The following is a 19762-nucleotide window of genomic DNA, read 5'->3' as shown; positions in this document are numbered from 1 at the left end:
AAGGACAGCCATGACGATGACGTGATGACAACGTCGGAAATACCAGCAAGTTGCGAACACCGAGATGGCTTAATCATGGTGAGTTTGCAGTCCTTGGAATTGTTTGCACGTATTCCTTGAGTGGATACGGTGTGCGGGAGTTGTATTTGCCGGGGATTTTCAATCCATCAGTCAGCCGCGCATTGTGGCGCGCATGAATTCCGCATGTGGGGTCCCGATCAGATCTTATCACTCATCCGACATCCGAATTGCAAAGCTACGTGATAACGAAAGACGAAACAATACAGCAGGAGAACTATTCCATCATTACCAATGCTTCTTCCGTCTAGGTAATGCGCTCTAGATAAGACACAATGAATAGCATCAAGGTGAAGCTTCAAACCTGTAGCATCCATACCGCAAGCCATGCGATACCATCGGCCACAATGCTTGGTCAACCTTCTACCATACTAGCAGCCGAAGGGCTCCTACCGAAAGAAGCAAAGATGGCTATGCGAAGGCACGAAAGTGATTATACCTTTACATAGGATAAGCCAACAGCATCAGCTTAAATATCGCGATGTTCGCAATGCGCAATCGGCTCGCGACTGTTCATCTTCTCCGCCGTGTCTAGCGAGGATACACCAGCGCGGTCCTCAAACAGGCTATGTGGAACCCATTTCTTCGACGTGCGTGGGGTCGTCTCCTCAAGCATGCGATCGACTTGCTCGAGGGATAAACCCTTAGTCTCAGGCACCAAGAAGTACGCAAAGAGAACGCAGACAGTGCATGTAGCACCCCAAACGAAGAAAACTTTAGCCTTCATATTCCCGTAGGTCTCGTCAACCATATAGGGGGTGATGAAGCCGATGACAAAGTTCCAGAACCACTGTTAAGTTAGCAACCAATTCGTAACTGTTAAAGGATCTGCGTTACTTACATTGCTGGCTGTTGAGAGAGCGACGCCCTTGGCACGTATGGGGAGAGGAAAGATCTCGCCGATTAGAACCCAAGCACCTGGACCCCAGGTCGATGCAAAGAAGAAGATGTAGATGCAGGTAAAGACAATGAGGCACAACCCGGCTGCCTTGCTGCCTTCGTCAACGGTACCGACAATGGCGATAATGAATTCGCAGACGAGCATACCGACAGCGCCGTAGATCAGGAGCGCGCGCCGGCCGAACTTTTCGATCGTCCAAAATGAGATGGGTGTGGAGCCAACATTGACGGCGGTCGTGATCATAGAAACCAGGAAGGCATTCTGTATGCCGACTGTCTTGAAGAAAGTAGAGCCGTAGTAGAAGACTTTCGCGATAAGTTAGTGCTGGAAAAGTATGCTTGTGGATGTGTAAGTCACTTACCAAAATTCACGCCAGTCCACTGCTGCATCATTTGAAGTGCCATTCCGAGGACTACACGGCGGAGATTGCTAGATGGCTTCCATCCACCACGAAAGCAATCAGCCCAGCCCGCTTGCATATGCTTCTCGTATTCATGATTAGCGATGAGCTCGTGGAGCTCATCCCGGACATAGTCCGAGTTGGCAGCCTGCCCACGTAGGGTACCAAGAGCACGAGCCGCAGCCTCATGACGACCTTTCTTGACATACCAACGGGGCGATTCAGGTAGTAAGAAGAGGCCAACGCCGAGGACAGTCGCAAATAGCCACTGCAACCCAATCGGGATACGATACGCACTGGAGTCCATACGGTCTTTGGTTCCGTTATCAACCACTGATGCTAGGAGCAGGCCGATAGTGATGCAGAACTGATATCCTGATACGATGGCTCCACGAAAGCGCTTGGGTGCAACCTCAGACATATATAGAATGATGACAGCGGAGACAAACCCGATTCCAAAACCTGCGATCAGACGACCCGGAATTAGGACGCCTACGCTGGAAGCAGCCACCTGTAAGACGACACCAAGCGAGAAGATGGCGCACCCAGTGATGATAGTGGCGCGACGGCCGATCCAGTCCGCTATGGACCCCGCGGTAAGAGCTCCAAAGAAAGTACCAGCAGAGAGAATAGAGACGATGAGAGACTTCTCCCATGTTTTGTAAAGGTGGCCGTTGTAAGCTTCCTCACTGGCGGAAGGTCCTAGTGGTGACGTTAATGTTAAAGCACGAGAGTCTGCGTGAGGCCGAGTTTACCTCCAAACTGTTGCTTGAAGTAGTCCATGCCTAATACACCATTGATGTAGCCCGAGTCATAGCCGAAAAGGATACCACCAAACGCGGCGAAGACGCACAAAAGGTAACCTCGTACTGTGACCGGCGCTTCGATTCGGTCGTGCGCAGCAGCGCCTTTGCTGGAGGAAGTCCAGGGAGTCATATCTTGCGGTTTCCTAGCTGTCTCTGATGGGTTCAGGAATTATATTGTGATAGAATGTAGTTGTATGGAAGTCGGGGTGGAAGTGAGAGAGCAAGAGCTGGACGGGAATTATATCCGTGCGCAGAGCGTTTGCATCGTGACGAAGATCGATGAGCAGACGAAAGTGACCAATATTTAGGCTAGCAAGTGTACGCGTGAGCCGAGTGAAGGTGCAGTACCAACGTTCGCGGACTACCGCATTTGGCGAACGAAGAACACTTTCTTCGCAGGAACTAGTGGCTATTACAAAATTACATTCGAAACATTACGATAGTTTACACGGAAATCTCGCACATATACTAGACCAATCGCACAATTTGACGACTCAAGAACGCCTGATTTCATGACGTGTGGCATCTTCGTAACTCGGCGGCGGCTCTTCTGTACTAACCCTCTCTGCATCCATACTTGGGCGTCTGCTTTCATACTGTGGAACGCTTGGTTGCTCTCGACGAGCTTCATCAAGCGCCCGCTGAGCCTCTTCGCGTTTGTTCTGCGTCTTATTTTGCCGCTCTCGGGTCGTCATTGGCGGTGGTGGAGCAGATGACGAAGAGCCATATATAGCTTCGTGTTGCTACAACAGCTGGTTAGCTGGCAATATGGCATTTCATACAGATAGGGAACATGCAGCAATAGCCTTCTTCTCCTTTCTTTCGAGCCTTTTTTCGGAGATGGTACGTCCCAGCTTCTCGGCACCAAGGCCAATACTGACTGCGATGAGACCAGCCTGTACCACGTCAGTTGTTTGTCTAGCACCACTGGTGCCTTGTTATCATACCATGGTGGGCCGCTGAGATGAACTATACGTGCCGATAGTCTTCGACTGAGCCTGTACCAGACGTGCTTTACAACAGGTTCGTCTTGGTGGCGAATACAACAGTTGTTGTTCAAAACGTTGCTGGCGGTTCTTTCTGCAACACATTGTGAGCGGTGTGTAGTCAAAACGTTTGCGATGTTAAAAGCCCAATTGTATTATAAAGCTTCGAGGAGATGATGCTCATTTCTCACCGTATTTTGCTTACCTTTATAGTCTTCTTTCCAGTACAACCTTGATTCAAACAAGTATCTGACGTAGTTGTTGCAAGAATGGTCTTTCTGGGGTGCTTGCAGCAGGAAGTAGCGCTTTTGGCTCGGTTCTCTTGATTGATGGTGTTGTTTCGCCAGAGCAATCACTTAAAATGTGCCGATGTGGTGGTAATGTTCCACTTACGATCGCAACAAGGTGACGTATGCCAGGCGTGGCGTAGCCTACATCGTTCTAATTGGTCATGGACCCTACCACGAGGCAACCCGTTGTTAGACGAATGCGAAACGCTGCGGTACAAACTACAATTACCGACTCTAGCGTGTCTCCGAATAATGCGACGAGGCAGCAAGATGGTCTCGTTCAGAGCTGTAGCCTACCTCCAAGTTGCGCGATCTCAGTCAATCGGGCTAATCGCTGCAACGGTCTTAGCGATCTCGGGGAAGTGGCGTACATGATAGATCTGACTAGTCAGGCGTTGATCGAGACCTCGGAACATCCCCACAACGTGCTCTACTCCAGCCATACCGGCGGTGTCTATCTTACGTCGTACCGCACTGACAGTCAGCGCCGAAGCGCCAGCTCCTTGGGCATGTCTGCAAAGAATTTTCGAGCGACGATAGCTCTCTGATACATGTTACAAGGCCTAGTCGTGAGGGGTGGCCATTCTGACCGGAAAGATAGCGCATAAATGGACGGGACGACGGACGTCTGATTGGGCGAACAAAGCAAAGAAGCATGGAACATGGCCTGAGTGATGAGCGAATCAGTGTCTTTCCACTTCCCAAGTGCACGGGAGATGGGTTTCTTCGGACCCCTTGGGCAGCCCCGCAACGTGAATAAAGGGTCAAAATAAAGGATCGCTATTTGATGAAACTTGCTTTTGGTCGAGATGTGCACCGGCATGCCGAGTGCAGATTCAGAGACGGTGATTGGCAGAGAAAGCCGACAGCGCGTCTCTGCCTGATGTAGCAGATGGCACGGATAAGCATCGTGGACAGATGTCGAGGGTCGGATAGCGTTGGGCTCACGCGCTCAGCACACAGTCGGAGCAGTGTCAACGTTCCAAGGTTTTTGGCCCGCAGATAGGGGCCCGTCCATGAACCGTAGTTCCGTGGATCAAGCGCTGCATCTTGGGGCCGATCTCTCCCATAGGGCCCAACGCACGGCGACGATGATGATGAGGAGAGGCTAAACTCAGCCCTGGTTATACTCGCGGCCGCTAAGACGCGAGGGGCCAACGAGACTGCAAGCAGCCCAACGACAGCCGTGCTGCCATAGGAATCGAGTGCTGTGGGTAGCGCAGCGCGGCGTCGAGTGGTTGGAATGGGGTACCTGTGTGACGGGCGAATCCAGGACTCGCACAGTAATCAAATTAGCTCCGACGCGCCTTCTCTGGGCTCATCATCAGAGTCGTCGTCTTAGAGGCAGTCGCGCCCCGTCAACGCTATGCCGGGGGGGTTTCACTCGCCCTTCTGCCGCTTCTCCTCCCCTCCCACTGCCGCCCCATCATCGCCTGCGTCTGCCTAATGCCCACCCTCTTTGCTTGCAAATACTAGATCGACCGCTACTGTAGTCTCCAAGGCTCGCTTCTGCCACAATTGCACCCAGATTTGGCTGTGGTTCCTGCCTCAAGCCCATTGGCCCAGTGCCAGAGCCTCGACAGCGCGCATTGCCCAGGCCCGCCGCCCGCCCACGCTCACGCCCTCGACCGCTGCGGCCTGCCATCAACACTGCTGTCGACGCTCGTCCATCTGCCCTGGTCCTGCTGCCGCCTTCGCTATTACCCTCGCCACCTTCACCACCACCACCGCCATCTTCACACCTGCCGACGCGCAATTCTCTTGCGCCGCCCGCGTCCAGGCTGCCGTCGCTGCCGCGTCCTTTGTCTCTGCCACACGCCCGCCGCAACGCCTGGTAGACAAAGGCCGACATGGCCGCCCGCCCGAGTCCCAGCAGCACAAGCCCCTCGAACTTGTCCAACAGCCCATTTCCCCACGGCTCCCACGGCTCTCACAGCAGCTCCACGTCGTCGTCGCCGCCAAAGCCGTTTGCATCGCACAACACCATGACGGCCGACGTATTCGCACCATCCATGTACGCCATGCCGGGCGCCGTTGGAGAGCGCAGGCCTCTCGAGAAGGGCCTCACGAACAACGCGCGTTACTCTATTCTATTGCGCAGGCTTCCGAGTAGCAGCGATCGCGATGCCGTGCGCAACATCCTGCTATTCGCAAAAGACCTCATCGACTGCGAAATCCTCCCACCTCCCAGGAATGCCGACGACAAGGGTTTCGCCTCTGCCATTGCGCACTTCCAGACGCTCGAAGGCGCAAAAGAAGCGCGTCAGCTCCTGGACGGAAAGCGCAATGCCACCAACGATGCGACGCTGGTCGTCGAGTTGACTCAGGACGCTTCGCCTGGCGCAGTCGGCTCGCGCCGCAACACAGTTGACAGCACACCTGCGCGGCAAGCGACAGGCAATGGCATCATGACCGGTGCTACAACCAACGCCCGACAATCATCGCGATACAACGGCACCTTCCAAAACATGGAGAACATGTCCCCACCCAACGGGACCCCAGGTCTTGGCAACGGAGAGTTCCCGGTCAACAACCTTTTCTCGCCGACATCCCCCGTCAACACCTCATTCACGAGCCGCAATCTGGGCAAGTCAGTAATCAATGAAGACGCTGACGATGATGACGGCTTGCTCAACGAGTCAATTGGATACGCCACGGGCGGTCCGCCAATGCACTCCGGCATGCAGCGTCGCGCAACGAACCCTCACACCCCTTCTATTCCTATCCAACGCTTCGGATCTCTTTCCTTGAACACAAACGGAGTGCCGAATGCCACATCCCCACCTCTATCTAACTTTGCTTCTCCACGCTCCGGATCCAATATGCAGTCGCCTGGTCCGGCCTTATCAGCCTTGTCACCACACAGCATTCCATCCGCCTTGAGCAGTGGTCCCAACACTGGCTACCAGCAATACACGCAGCACTTTGCGCGGCCAACATACCCTCCAGTGAATCCTGCTGATCAGAACCCCCCATGCAACACTCTCTACGTGGGTAATCTCCCCATGGACACGTCCGAAGACGAACTCAAGGCTGTCTTTTCTAAACAGCGCGGGTACAAGCGACTTTGTTTCCGTACCAAGCAAAACGGTCCCATGTGCTTTGTCGAGTTTGAGGACACGTCGTTTGCTACCAAGGCTCTCAACGAGCTTTATGGATATATGCTTCACAATAGCGTCAAGGGAGGCATTCGCTTGAGCTTCTCTAAGAACCCCTTGGGTGTTCGCAGTGGCCAGAACTCAGCAATGGGCCCGCAATCTGCCATTGCCCCATCCACCCCTCTCTCGGGTTTCGGTAGTAGTGCCGCAGGTCCCCCAGGCTTCTCTACAGCCACTGGACCACCACCAGGATTATCTGTTCCTCCAGGTCTATCGACTCCTGTGCACACCAACAATAGTTCCGGGTTTGGCATGTATTCCAACGGTGGCTTCGGGATGAGCCATAACGACATGGCCGGTGCTATGCGCCAGCCACTCGCATCCAGTGGTGCCGGGAACGGCTTCTCGGGCTATTCTACCTACATGATGGGGCGCTAGAGACACCCACCTCCATGAATGAGCGCGCGAGACACCAACCTATATCTGTTATGCCATTATGAGTGATGATTGAGGAGTTGGGGGTGCTCATCACGGAGCGTTTGCATATCCGGCCTTCATTTGTTGTTGCCACTATATCCTGTCTTTTCAATCATGGCGAGGTGTTGAGTCGTTTGGGTTGTATTTGGCTTCATTAACGCAAGGGCATGGGTACTGGCGTGGGGTGACTAGGGCTTTCATGCCCAGTGGGCGTGGCTCTCTTTACAGTATACAGCGATGATTCCCCCTTGTGCGATTTGCTTGTTTGATCATTACACTGGAGTCTGGAGAATGGAGTGTCTCTTCGTTACCATCGTACGCATTTGCTTTGGCTGTGCGTCGACCTTTACCGCTTCTTTATTTGGAACATTTGGGAACTATTCATACCGTGGTGTATGGCGAAGGTTTTGAGAACTTACCCGTCTTACCACGTGCCTTGAGATGTTCATGCAAGACGCAGCACTACGATTGTGGACCTTCAGAATGCGTTGCCTGGCTAGCTGATGGGTCAAGGTTGTTAGTAGAGGGAACCTTCTATGGCGGCTCGCCGCATGTTCTTTTTGAGCTTACATTTGGCTACGGTTGGGACTTTATGCATACTGGAGTATGCATTATTCGGTCTCGACGGCATATTCCATGATGGTCGTGGCTTTGTTTTTTGATATTCTTGCGTCTGCCTCGGCAGTTATGTAACGGCCTCATAGTTTTGAATACCATTTTTCGGCGCAAGATATGGCGTTAAGTGTGTGGCATTCCAATAGCATTGGTAAAAGTCAACCCTATTTACTCATTTAGTAATCTCCAATATTCGACCACTGAACAGTGACACCAAAAAGGCATCCTGTCTAGGTGATGTTCGTGGTCTCCATATGTGCCAAGGCGCTAACCGACATCGCGCCTCACTAAGAATTTCCTGCGAGGTCCCCATTCTTCCTCACTCAACTCTACTACTTCCTCCGTCTAGACTCACTCACGTGTCCACGCCCTCTCTTCCCCTTCCCTTTCTTTTCATCTTTGATACCCGGCGCCAATGCGGTAGCCCCTCACATTTTCAACATGCCCCCTCGGTTACGGTGTTCAAACTTTTCTACCCCTGCCGCTCCATCACAGGTCACTCAGTGCTTCGCTGCACGACCACAACCCGTCTCGAATTCGTCACGGCATTCGCGGCAGTTCTCACAGACACCATGCCCACAAATCACATTACGGCGGCGGAAGTTCTATGAGTGGCTCAATGGGCCTGGTCGGAACCTCAAGGAACCTATACCAGAGTCGACAAACTACCTAGGAGCTTACGACAAGTATGGCAATCTAGTGCGTGCTGGTCCTGGGTGGAAAAGGGACGGGGGCGCAAAGGCTGCGGCCTCGACAAAGCCAGAGCAAGCCGGCATAGAAGCCAAGGCAGAAGAGACTACAGAGGCGACACCTGCAGGACAGGAGAACTTGGACGATCTCGAAGCAGCAATACAGTCTGGTGCAGCCGAACAGAAGGAGAACAAGAAGCCAAGCACAAAGGAAGACGACAGCAAGCTTCCGCCTGAAACGGCAGAAGACTTACGGCCTTTCCCGCTCAATCAGTACTTCCGCAGCCAGCCAGTCCTAAGCGAAGACCTAAGGGAAGCTATTTGGCGGAGAGTCAAGAAAGACGGTGCCACAGTATCGCTTGCCAGTGTCGAGTTCGGCGTCAGCAACGAGCGTGTCGGCGCGGTGGTGCGATTGAAGCAGATGGAGAAGGAGTGGGTTGCCCAGGTATGTTTTCTCTCTTGCATCTACCCCACACAACACGACATGATGAGCTTCTTAAAAAATCGATTAGTCTTGAAGACATCCACATGGTTACAAAACTTAAGTCATGCTCTTGCTGAACGTCGTCGACTTGTTCACTCAAATATCGAGAACGCACTGTTATACACACGCTAACACAACATGTTCAGGGCAAAACACTTGCACTTCCCTACTCTAAGGCAGTGCTCTCCATGCTTCCAACAACCCCCCATGTCGACCCCTCCCTCCCACAGAACAGGAACGTACGGCCGATTGTCCACGAGCCCATCAATGACCTGGCGGTACATCCCGCAACACGTCAGCAGCTTTTCGTACCCGTTGCCGAGTCACGGCGCTTCACTCGAGAAGATGCTGGTAAGGCTTTTGACAACACGCTCTTGCCTGCCGACGCTCGCATTCCACACCCAGAACTTGTGCAGGCAGAGCGCGAAGCTGAGATGGGGCTTTCAATAGAAAAGCGCAGAAAGCTCGCAGAGCAGCGCTTTGAATTAGAGCAGGAAAAGAAGAAGAAGGAAGAGAAGCGAAAGGAAGAAGAGCTTAGGGCCATGAAAGTGGTGCCTCAGCGGAGGTGGGATTTCGTCTTCAAGGACGTCAGCGTAGAGGCTGCGGGCAGAGATGGAAGAGGAGCGGCTGCAGCTGGATGGCGGTATGGTGTGCCGCACCAGGACCGCAAGCGAGGCATTCCCAAGATTCCCACGCGGGTCGAGGCATAGTGTAGTTTTATGTGTAATGATGTATAATACATGCCTAACGAACCCAATTCTTCAACGGTATTGCATCTTCTGTCCACCACGCTTCTCCATCTTGGCCTGCCTCTTGCTTGCTTGTGGTTGGGGTACACCAGCTGCGTCCTGATATCCACCCCTCATGCCAGTGTACATGCCCCAAGCGGCGTAGCCGCTGTAGGCGGGGATGACTGCCCACAACCACCAGGCGTAGTCGCCAAGAATAGCTGACATAGTGATGCAGCCATAGGTCCAATAAACAACATCCCACATGTACTCGGTCAGGCCCTTTGCGTCGAGGTCCTCGCCAGCTCGCTGCACGCCGCCATCGGCAGTCAGGGTGGGGCGGGAGAGGCGCTCGAAGTAGAGCTCGATGAGGAGCTGGGGCGCCGAGAGCAGAACATAGACGAGCAGTGATTTGCGTGATAGAGAGGCACGGAAGATCAGCGCACGCAGGAGCCACCAGAGGCCGTGGACGGCAAGCGTTATGTAGAGCGTTTGGTTGAGGCGCTTGGTGTTGGAGGCGGCCAACGTCTTGGTAGCTTTCTAAGAGGAATCATCAGTGAGTGGTGCATCCAGGTGGCGGTAGGCGGGACTGCGAACCTTTGCCATGGTGAAGGTGGGATCAATGGATGGCTGGTTGTCGGGGCTGGGCTAGCTGGCTGGCTGCAGATGTGTACAAAAGACGTAGGTGGAACATTGTTTTGCTGCATTGCTTGGCGTCGATAGCGCGTAAACCAACAACCTTGACCGCGTTGCCCTCGCCTGCCCGCAACACCATCACAACCCCAGCCCCAACAGCCATAGCCAACGCCGCATGGACTATGAGCGCACCGTATTGAGGATCCGTTTTCTGTCGTCGCCGCCGCCAAGCAAGCATGTCAGCACCCCCAGGCGTCAATGCCCAACTGCGCCAGCTCGTACACTACCACCTGGACAACGGCTTCACTGAAAACGCTCTGTTCCTTGCCGGCCGCCTGCACGCCCTCGATCCCCGCAGCCCGGACGCCGCCCACCTACTTGCCCTTTGTAACCTCCGTCTGGGACGATACAAGCAGGCGTTAGACGATGCGCGGTCAAAGAACGCCCATACACAACATCTGGGATGCGCCTACATCTTCGCCCAAGCCTGTCTTGCCCTCGGTCGCTATGAGCAGGGAGCCCAAGCCTTGGAGAAGGTGCGCGGCCTGTGGGCAGGACGCAACCACTGGAGTAAGGAGTTACAGTAGTCGTCGCCAGTGCCCTTCACTAACAACATCCCAGACAAGCATTCCGAGACATCGAGACGACATGTGCCCGACGCCGCCGCCTGCTACTGCATGCTCGGGAAGCTGTACGCAGCACACGGCGACTCCAAAAAGGCCATTGATTATTTTGTCGACGCGCTCAAGATCAACTCTTTCATGTGGGACGCCTTTACCGGCCTCTGCGACATTGGCGCCGTCGTCCGCCCCCACAACGTTTTCAAGATCACGCCCGATATGCTTCCCCCCGTTTCTGCCTCAAACAGCTTCCAGTCCAGGTTGAACGGCCGCAGCGCACAGCCCAACTCCTACCAAGATTCCGAAAACCCCTTTGGCAACGGCCAGAACATCCGCGATGATCATGCTATGATGGGAGAGGCGGGCGGTCCAGTTCAGTCGCGCCCCATCACGTCGAGAGCCCGCACCAAGACAAACCCCGAGGTCGACCAAACGGATATCCCGCGGCCTGTGTACCAGAACGGCCATAAGAGAACCGTGTCTGGTCATTCTCTGCAGCAACCGCAGCCGCAATCACAATCCCACCCACAACCACCATCTCAATCCCACTCGCAATCTCAACCTCAGTCACAACCGTTCGATCCGACGGCAGCGCCCCCACGACGCAGTGTACGGCTGTTGAACTCCATTACTCAGATTCGGCCCACCCGGCCAGGAACTACATCAAGCAGGGAAACCAGGGAAATGGAGTCGAAAGAGCGACGTGAATTGCGGAAGGCCAGAGCAGCGGCTCCTAAGCCCCGCTCAACGACTGGCTCGACTGTAGGCAGGGTTGTTAGTGGCAACAGGAAACCGCAGGTCGATACTTCCGAGCCCTCAAAGCCGCAGAGCAGGCCGACAAGCATGATCGATACAGCTGTTGCGCCGCCGCTGAAGATGGCCGCTCCGCCCATAGACACTTCTCGCGATAAGGAGCGGGAACGGGACGCCTTGACCTGGCTGCTTGATCTCCTCCTCAAGATAGGTTCTGGCTACCGCCATCTCAGTCGCTATGACGCAACAAAGGCACTGGAAGCATTTGGAGTCGTGCCCAAACCACAACGGGAGACGCCTTGGGTCCTGGCGCAGATCGGCAAGGCCCACTACGAGCGAACTCATTACGCAGAAGCAGCCAGCACGTTTCGAAAGATCCGAGAAATGGTTCCAGCCTCTTCAGAGCACATGGAAGTATATTCCAACACGCTCTGGCAGCTCAGGGACGAGGTGGCCCTGGGTCATCTTGCGCACACGCTGATGGACCAAGACCGCCTTTCTCCACAGGCTTGGTGTGCACTGGGCAACGCGAGTTCCATAAACGGGCAACATGATGAGGCTGTCAAGTGCTTCTCTCGAGCTACCCAACTAGATCCAAAGTTTGCCTATGCTTTCACCCTTCAAGGTCATGAGCATGTTGCGAATGAAGAGTTTGACAAGGCAATGGCGGCCTATCGAAACGCAATCAGCGCGGACAACAGGCACTACAACGGCTGGTATGGTCTTGGAAATGTTTACGAGCGTCTGGGCAAGTATGAGGTGGCTGAGAAGCACTATCGGGCGGCAGCGGAGATCAATCAGAACAACGCCATGCTGCTTGTTCGAGTAGGATTGGTAAGCCTTCTGCTCTACCTGTTTGTCTGTCGGAAATTAACAATGTTGTGCAGGTTCTGGATCGCATGAAGAAGACCGAGCCCGCGCTGTTGCAGTTCGAAAACGCAATCAAGATTGAGCCGCGTTCCGTCATGGCACGTTTCCGCAAATCCCAGGTTCTACTCAAGTTGAACGCGCCACAAGAGGCTCTACACGAGCTCCTTTATCTTAAAGATGCTGCACCAGACGACCCGAACATCCACTTCCTGCTTGGTAGGTGTTACAAGAAACTGCGAGACCGTGCGAGCGCGATCCGACACCTTACGATTGCCATGAACTTGGACCCGAAGAGTCACGGAGTCATCAAAGAGGTCATGGAGAGTATCGATCAGGAAGATGATGGCGGTTGGAGTAGTGAGGATGAAAACTAATGTCCTTCTCTCCTTTGATCAAAACCCTTTTACGAACTGTACCCGAAATGACTCTTATCTCTACGACGCCCATCATCCTCATCCTCGTCTTTTAGCGCATACCCTTTGGTTTCTACATGTACCTTTTTTTTTTCTTCTATACCCATCATCATGGACTCTTGCATCGTGGGCGCATTGGGAGGTACGAACAGCAAAATTATGCATTTTGGGTGGCGTTTTGGAGAGACTGACGACTTGGACGCTGCCTAGTTGGGTGAGCGTGGAGATTGCATTTGTGTAGTTTTGAACGAAAGCGACCACGATGATCATACCCTGGATGACCGTTGCTGTTTTCGGTAATCACCGTCTAGCCTTCTTAGAGCCGAAACACGATTTGCGTACTGTACTATATATCAAAATGCATTGGGATATTTTTACCTCTACATGCTGTTTCATCGCTGGTGTCTTTTCTGATACACACGTACAATCATCTGCTCTTCTCACTTTAGCACAGCGACCAGTCGCCCTCCGCTGACCTCTCTCCTCCTCATTCGATCAAGACCCGCGTTAATGCCTTCCAACCCATCAACCGTATCCACAACATCCGGTGGTACCAACAAGCCCTTGGCTAGTAACTGCTCACACCACGCACTGAGCGCTTCACCCACTTGCGGAACCTCGTGATATAGCTTGATAGGAACGCTATGTAGCACGACTCCTTTGGGTGCATCTCCTTTTGGCAGACCAGTCAAACCCACGAGATGAGATTTCTGGCCTGCGGAAGAAGCATCAAAGGGTGTCGACGGAGGGGTGGGTAGTTTACTATCCCGTCGCTCAGAAGCTTTTGTACCATTTGTTGATTCCACCTCTACAAGAGACGATGGTGACGACTGTGGTGCAGGTGTTGCAAGAGCGTCGAGCAGATGCCTCGCTGTGTCCTTGCCTATGGTATCGAATCCAAAGCGTGCGCCTCCTTTGCCAGCGTTTGCTTTGATAACTTGAATCGCTCTTTGTGGGTCGTATGAGTCGACAACCAGATCTGGTACGATGGCTTTGGTCGAAGACAGCCTAGCTCCATGTTTCGCTGCATCAACGACCGAGATGATCTTGATACCTGCAAGACGCGCTATTTGCGTCGTGATGTTCGCACAGACTGAGCTTGCGCCCCAGATAACTAGGTAGTCTCCGGCCCCAACACGTTCTTTCAGATTAATGCCGTGCAGACACTCTTGTTGTATATCAGTTGGGAGACTACTGGAATCGAGGTTGCGTACAATGTTGAGAAGATCAGGTCCGGATTCTATAACGGAAAAGTCGAGGCCCATGCATATGCCTAGTGTGAGAGCGGCGGATACAAAGGCTACGCCTAGTATGCTGCCTGAGTTGAGAGATATGGCTGCAGGAAGACGGATGGGGTTGAAGGAGGACGCGACGCTGTATTCTTGGAATGCGGCTTTGCGTAGGTCGCGGTAGTCTGTTGAGGGGATGAGAACGAGGTCTCCGACTTTGATAGGGCGAGATGTTGATGAGGTGGCAGGGACTTGGACTACTGTGCCGGCATACTCGCGGCCGGATATGTATGGTAGGGTAGGGATACCGAAGTTGTAGTCACTGGTGGTTTGTCAATGAAAATAGGGATAAGACGTTAGGTTTGTGCTACGTACGGCGCCTTCCAGTCAATCGGGTTGAGTCCTACTGCTTGCACTTTAACCAACAGTTCGGAATCTTGTTGGATCGTCGGAAGAGGGTGGTCTGTAGTGACACCGTATGGTTGACGTATCGCATGAAGCTTCAATGCTGACTGTACTACAGGCAACTTATCATTTCCCTCTCTTTGCCTGACTTCGTCAAGTGTTTTGCGTCTTTTCGATACGGTATCTGTTGGAACCACTCCTGTAGTGCTGCATGCTCGCTTGGTCCGCAACTTCATTGTGTCTTAGTAATTTGAGTTGATTAGAGGTGACGACCTTGGTTTTGATGACAGGTGAATGCAAGACGGAGCAGAGCTGCCTTGAATGCAGATGCTCGACGTGATTTCCTACCTCCAACTTTCCAATCTCCAACTCGCCGACCTCCAACTCCCGGATTTCCAAGTTTGCACCGTCCGGGAATATGCGCGTCGATCTTCCAAATGGGCTAGAAAACCTCCGTTACTCCGCGCTTGTTGTGTAAGGCGGAGCAATGCCAGTCGCCATTGTGGGTTCGGATGGCACAATACAAGTGGTCGGCTAGTTCCCAAGTCTACCGCCCCAACATACCGTAGCGTACTGTAGTCGTGCGGAGCATAGACAGAAGGCCCTACATCGGAGATAAATATGTAGTGAGTATAGTACTTCGGGTATGGTATGATGACATCCCGCAGATAAGCGATCACGTTTGAAATCGTTCAAAGCACATCATCGCCTCTCAGAACCACGACACTTCTTCCGCACGACGCCATTCGATACAACGCGAAGATACAATCTATAGCGAACATGGCAAAAAGAGTTCGAGAAAATGGCAATGGGGATGCGAAAAATGCAAAGCCGAAGATTGGTGTGGGCAAGAAGCTAATCATCAATGCCTTCGTTGAGATGTGTAAGTCCACGTGACAACCCCTCAGGAAGCCAATAGTCCCGTGTCAATAGCAGTTCAATTGATCAAACCTCGTCACTGGCTGACAAGTAATCCCGAATAGGTAGTGGCCATCAGTCGCCAGGCTTGTGGAGACACCCTGACGATCATTCGCATGAGTTCAACGATGTCGAACACTGGGTAGAGCTTGCGAAGCTGCTCGAGAAAGCCAAAATCCATGGCATCTTTGTGGCCGACGTGCTTGGTGGATATGATGTTTACAACGGCAATCTTGATGCTGCAAAAATATCAGGAGCACAATGGCCAGTCAACGAGCCTTTGGCTGTTGTAAGCGCAATGGCTGCAGTGACCAAGAGCATTGGATTCGGTGTGACTGTTTCGACAACATATGAACAGCCGTATCATCTTGCTCGGAGGCTATCGACTATCGATCATCTTTCCAAGGGGAGGTAAGACAGCTACGATTCCGGTCCTCTCTACGAACTGACATTGTCTAGACTCGGTTGGAATGTAAGGAAAACTTGCTTTCTTGGCGAGTTCATAATTGACAGTACTTACAGATCGTGACAAGCTATCTTGACTCCGCCGCACGTAATATGGGTATGAGAGAGCAATTACCGGTTGGTACCGTAGCTCGATTCTAGACATGCTGCTGACAATACTCAGCACGACGAGCGCTACGCCCAGGCTGAGGAATACGTAAAAGTCATGTACAAGCTCCTGGAATCATCTTGGAGAGACGATGCAGTTGTTTTGGATCGGAAGAAGGGCGTATATACGGTGCCTGATCGAGTGCGCGAGATCAACCACGAAGGGAAGTATTTCAGTGTGCCCGGCCCTCATATTTGCCAACCTAGCCCACAACGCACACCTCTGATTCTCCAGGCGGGTGCATCGAAAGCAGGTAAGAGCTTTGCAGCTCAGAATGCAGAAGCAATCTTTGTTTCCGCTCATGCGCCGGAGGTCTGCGCAAAGAATGTCGCAGAGATCCGACAGATTGCTTCATCACAATTCGGTCGGGATGGAAAGAACATTAAATTCCTTGCTCTTGTAACTCCTATCATCGGTCGCACCGAAGAGGAGGCCCAGACCAAGCTTGCAGATTATCGAAAATATGCGTCTTTGGACGGTGCGCTGGCGCTGTTTTGTGGTTGGACTGGGATTGACCTTGGGAAGTATGGAGACGATGAGGAACTGCGACACGTGGAGAGCAATGCTGTGCGGTCTACTGTCGAGGGCTATGCTCGCTTTTCTCCTGGAACCTCGAAATGGACAAAACACACAGTCGCGGAACACGTGAGCATCGGCGGAAATGGACCTATTCTTGTTGGTACACCATCGCAGGTGGCAGATGGACTGCAAATTTGGATTGACGAAGCTGACATCGACGGTTTCAACGTGGTGAGTTATGTCCGATTCCCATTTCATAATTGATACTGATGGACACAGGCGTACGCCCTCTTCCCACAGTCCTTCAAGGACGTCATTGAGTTGTTACTTCCAGAGCTCAAAAAGCGTGGGTTATTCTGGGATGACTACGCTGTGCCCGGTGGCACTTATCGGGAAAATTTCTACGCGAAGAAGGGACAGAAGGGACCGCTCGAAGAGCACGTGGCATCGACGTATCGCTGGAAAGCTGGAGTTGATGCTAAAGACCATATTATTCCAGAGTAAAAGTCCAATGCCATCTACACATCGTATCCATGTAAAGGTTCCGAAAAAAAGAAGAGTTCTGTCAGAAGTTTTCTAGTTTCGCGTCAATAAGTACTGCACACCACAGATATACGCGACAGCTTTAGAATGTGTGTCACAACACACCATAATCTTGGGACATGTCTTGCGCTGGGAACAAATGCCGCGGAAGCTGTATAGCCTTGGACCCACCTCAGTTTTCTTAGCTGCTACTCCAATTCCAAGGGCAGGATGTAGCGTCAGCGCAGGGGAGCGATCACGACATCCATGGCGATTGACACGGCGCGATTCCGACAACGAGTGGAGAAAAGACGTGCTTACACTTCCACACAACCGGCTCTGCGGGACTGGAACAGATAGCAAATCTAACGGCGTCTTACGGCTTCGGGGCTCATCAGGAGACCTAGCGATAACGAGACAGCTTACATCAGGACTTTAAAGTCGCCATGCGGAGAAAACTTTGTGTAGTGAGAGAGTATCATTACAGAAGAGGCGAAGAACACATCCCGCAGATTACATGATGGCGCCAAGCCCTGTCTTACCCAACGGGGTCAAGCCAACCCCTGCTGGACCAGAATCAACACCATCGCGACGCGTAGCACAGCTTACGGAACACCTCGTGCCATCAGGAGGCATCGAACAGGCTGGAGCTCAGACTGCCACGCCAACCTCATATCCATCTTCGAAGTTGAAGTTGGATCCGACCCGCTGCATCGATCATATAAGGAAGGTCAGCGTCGCAGTTATCGGTGCTGGCATATCTGGTATCAACGCTGGCATCCTTTTGCCTGCCAAAGTACCGGGTATTGAATTGACCATTTTCGAGAAAAATAACGATGTCGTAAGTGTATTGCGACATTCATCTCATGAGTGAACTAACGACATACAGAGCGGCACGTGGCTTGAAAATGTCTATCCTGGCGTGCGATGTGACATTCCAGCCCATGTATACCAAGCGACATACTCACCCAATACTCAGTGGTCTGAAATATTTGCACGAGGTGCCGAGATTCGCGACTATTGGCAGGCCCAGGCTAGGAAACACGACGTCTACAAATACGTCAAGCTTCAGCATCGCGTTGACGAAGCAGAATGGGATGATACGAATTCCAATTGGCGGGTGACAGTACACAATCTTAAAGATGGAACAACATCAGCGCACAGTTTTGATTTCGTCATCACCGCCATTGGCCGATTTAACCAGTGGAAGTTGCCCGATTATCCGGGCCTAAACGACTACCAAGGCCATTTGAGGCACACATCGAACTGGGATGTCTCGTTTGATCCGACAGATAAGAAAGTCGCTGTCATCGGAAATGGAGCAAGTGGTATACAGGTCGTGCCGAATCTGCAGCCCGTTGCAAAACACGTTACTCACTTCGTTCGCAACCCAACGTGGATCGCAACATCGTGGGCAGGCGATGAGCGAACCTTTGAACCTCAGCCATACACCGAGGAGCAGCGCAAAGCTTTGGAAGATTCCGAGACATATTTAGCCTTCCGGAAAGATATGGAAGACAGATACTGGAGACGATTTCGAGCCATGATCCGTGGGACAACTGAGAACCAAGGCATGCGGGAGCAATTCATTGAAGTTATGAAAAAGCGCGTAGCGAAGAAGCCCGAATTGCTTGACGGATTAATACCGGATTTCGCACCCCACTGTAGGCGACTCACACCAGGCCCTGGCTACTTGGAGTCTCTCACTGAAGACAATGTGGAGCTTGTCAAGACATCCATCAAGCGTTTCACATCTGGAGGCATCGAAACGGTCGATGGCAGGACTTTCGACTTCGACGCGATATTCTGCGCGACCGGTGCCAACACCGACCTCGTTCCACCATTCTCGATCAAGGCGCGAGGGATAGATCTACATGAAGCCTGGAAGCCTGGAGGTAAATGGGGATTCCCATATACATATTTTGGTCTGGCTGCGCCTGGTTTCCCCAATTTATTCTTCCTAGCTGGGCCGCACGCTACTGGTCCTTCGGGTACAGTACCGCATGGCGTGGAGACTTCGCTTGCATACTTCGCGCAAGTTTTTCGCAAGGTTTCATCGCAAGGTTACAAGTCTATAGTGCCATCTAAGGAGGCGACAGATGACTTTATCGACTATAGTGATGCTTTCTTCCCAACTACAGTCTTGACTGATAACTGCTCATCTTGGAATAACGGTGGAGTTCCTGGACAGCGCATCCATGGCTTGTGGCCTGGTTCAGCTGCGCATTTCACCATTGCCAGACGAGAGCCACGTTGGGAAGACTTCGAGTTCGAACGTGAACATAAGGGCAATCGCTTCGCCTACTTTGGCAATGGTTACACTGAAGCAGAGCTAGACGATTCGACGGACTTGACCTCATATCTTAGGGCTCCTGGCCAAGAAGTAGATCTTAGAGATCTGCATGAACGCTGGTGGGATGTTCCAGGTGCAGAAAAGAAGCTATAGATACTCGTCCCAAGTTTTAGATCAAATGAGTCTGTATCCGCTCATCTTGAGATACCCTGCTCGCGCAATAATTCGATAAGAAAGCTTCTTGGCCCACTAACTCTCCAAACGATGATTGTGTCTGTGTCAGGAACGACAGCATCGAGTTCTCAAGACAGCCTACGCTATCTGTCGGTAGAGGACACACTCATCTCCATTACTGAATCTGTTGCTTATAGCTCACAATTCTGGAAGCCGATTGCGTGATCCTGCTGTTGTTCTTATCA

The 19762-nt window shown here is 52.4% G+C and overlaps 9 protein-coding genes across 9 annotated transcripts; 5 read left to right on the top strand and 4 right to left on the bottom strand.

The window, feature by feature from the left end:
- Nucleotides 1-547: 547 nt before the first annotated feature.
- Nucleotides 548-2315, bottom strand: AA0111_g8816 (putative glucose transporter rco-3; the record flags this gene model as incomplete). Its single annotated transcript, XM_028655305.1, has 4 exons — nt 548-868; nt 920-1284; nt 1341-2081; nt 2135-2315. The coding sequence occupies 4 exons, from the start codon at nt 2313-2315 to the stop codon at nt 548-550; spliced, it is 1608 nt and encodes a 535-aa protein (XP_028503578.1).
- A 364-nt stretch (nt 2316-2679) lies between these two features.
- AA0111_g8815 (hypothetical protein) lies at nt 2680-3135 on the bottom strand (the record flags this gene model as incomplete). Its single annotated transcript, XM_028655304.1, has 3 exons — nt 2680-2928; nt 2983-3081; nt 3133-3135. The coding sequence occupies 3 exons, from the start codon at nt 3133-3135 to the stop codon at nt 2680-2682; spliced, it is 351 nt and encodes a 116-aa protein (XP_028503575.1).
- Nucleotides 3136-5311: 2176 nt separating this feature from the next.
- AA0111_g8814 (hypothetical protein) lies at nt 5312-6997 on the top strand (the record flags this gene model as incomplete). Its single annotated transcript, XM_028655303.1, has 1 exon — nt 5312-6997. The coding sequence occupies one exon, from the start codon at nt 5312-5314 to the stop codon at nt 6995-6997; it is 1686 nt and encodes a 561-aa protein (XP_028503576.1).
- A 1095-nt stretch (nt 6998-8092) lies between these two features.
- On the top strand, nt 8093-9534 carry AA0111_g8813 (hypothetical protein; the record flags this gene model as incomplete). Its single annotated transcript, XM_028655302.1, has 2 exons — nt 8093-8785; nt 8971-9534. 2 exons carry the CDS (start codon nt 8093-8095, stop codon nt 9532-9534), a joined length of 1257 nt encoding a protein of 418 aa, XP_028503573.1.
- Nucleotides 9535-9585: 51 nt separating this feature from the next.
- AA0111_g8812 (hypothetical protein) lies at nt 9586-10158 on the bottom strand (the record flags this gene model as incomplete). The annotated part of the gene is made up of 2 exons (XM_028655301.1): nt 9586-10092; nt 10150-10158. The coding sequence occupies 2 exons, from the start codon at nt 10156-10158 to the stop codon at nt 9586-9588; spliced, it is 516 nt and encodes a 171-aa protein (XP_028503574.1).
- Nucleotides 10159-10424: 266 nt separating this feature from the next.
- On the top strand, nt 10425-12805 carry AA0111_g8811 (hypothetical protein; the record flags this gene model as incomplete). The annotated part of the gene is made up of 3 exons (XM_028655300.1): nt 10425-10758; nt 10810-12395; nt 12449-12805. 3 exons carry the CDS (start codon nt 10425-10427, stop codon nt 12803-12805), a joined length of 2277 nt encoding a protein of 758 aa, XP_028503571.1.
- Nucleotides 12806-13284: 479 nt separating this feature from the next.
- Nucleotides 13285-14714, bottom strand: AA0111_g8810 (hypothetical protein; the record flags this gene model as incomplete). The annotated part of the gene is made up of 2 exons (XM_028655299.1): nt 13285-14395; nt 14449-14714. 2 exons carry the CDS (start codon nt 14712-14714, stop codon nt 13285-13287), a joined length of 1377 nt encoding a protein of 458 aa, XP_028503572.1.
- Nucleotides 14715-15258: 544 nt separating this feature from the next.
- AA0111_g8809 (Dimethyl-sulfide monooxygenase) lies at nt 15259-17032 on the top strand (the record flags this gene model as incomplete). The annotated part of the gene is made up of 6 exons (XM_028655297.1): nt 15259-15361; nt 15462-15807; nt 15856-15868; nt 15919-15978; nt 16025-16759; nt 16808-17032. The coding sequence occupies 6 exons, from the start codon at nt 15259-15261 to the stop codon at nt 17030-17032; spliced, it is 1482 nt and encodes a 493-aa protein (XP_028503666.1).
- Nucleotides 17033-17570: 538 nt separating this feature from the next.
- Nucleotides 17571-19496, top strand: AA0111_g8808 (hypothetical protein; the record flags this gene model as incomplete). Its single annotated transcript, XM_028655296.1, has 2 exons — nt 17571-17891; nt 17940-19496. 2 exons carry the CDS (start codon nt 17571-17573, stop codon nt 19494-19496), a joined length of 1878 nt encoding a protein of 625 aa, XP_028503665.1.
- Between the last annotated feature and the right edge of the window lie 266 nt (nt 19497-19762).

This window comes from Alternaria arborescens (assembly GCF_004154835.1).
Source record: "Alternaria arborescens strain FERA 675 chromosome Unknown contig_23, whole genome shotgun sequence".
In the NCBI taxonomy this organism is placed as follows: Eukaryota; Fungi; Ascomycota; class Dothideomycetes; order Pleosporales; family Pleosporaceae; genus Alternaria; species Alternaria arborescens.
Note: the sequence above shows the minus strand (reverse complement) of the source record. Positions and strands in the feature narration are given on the sequence as shown.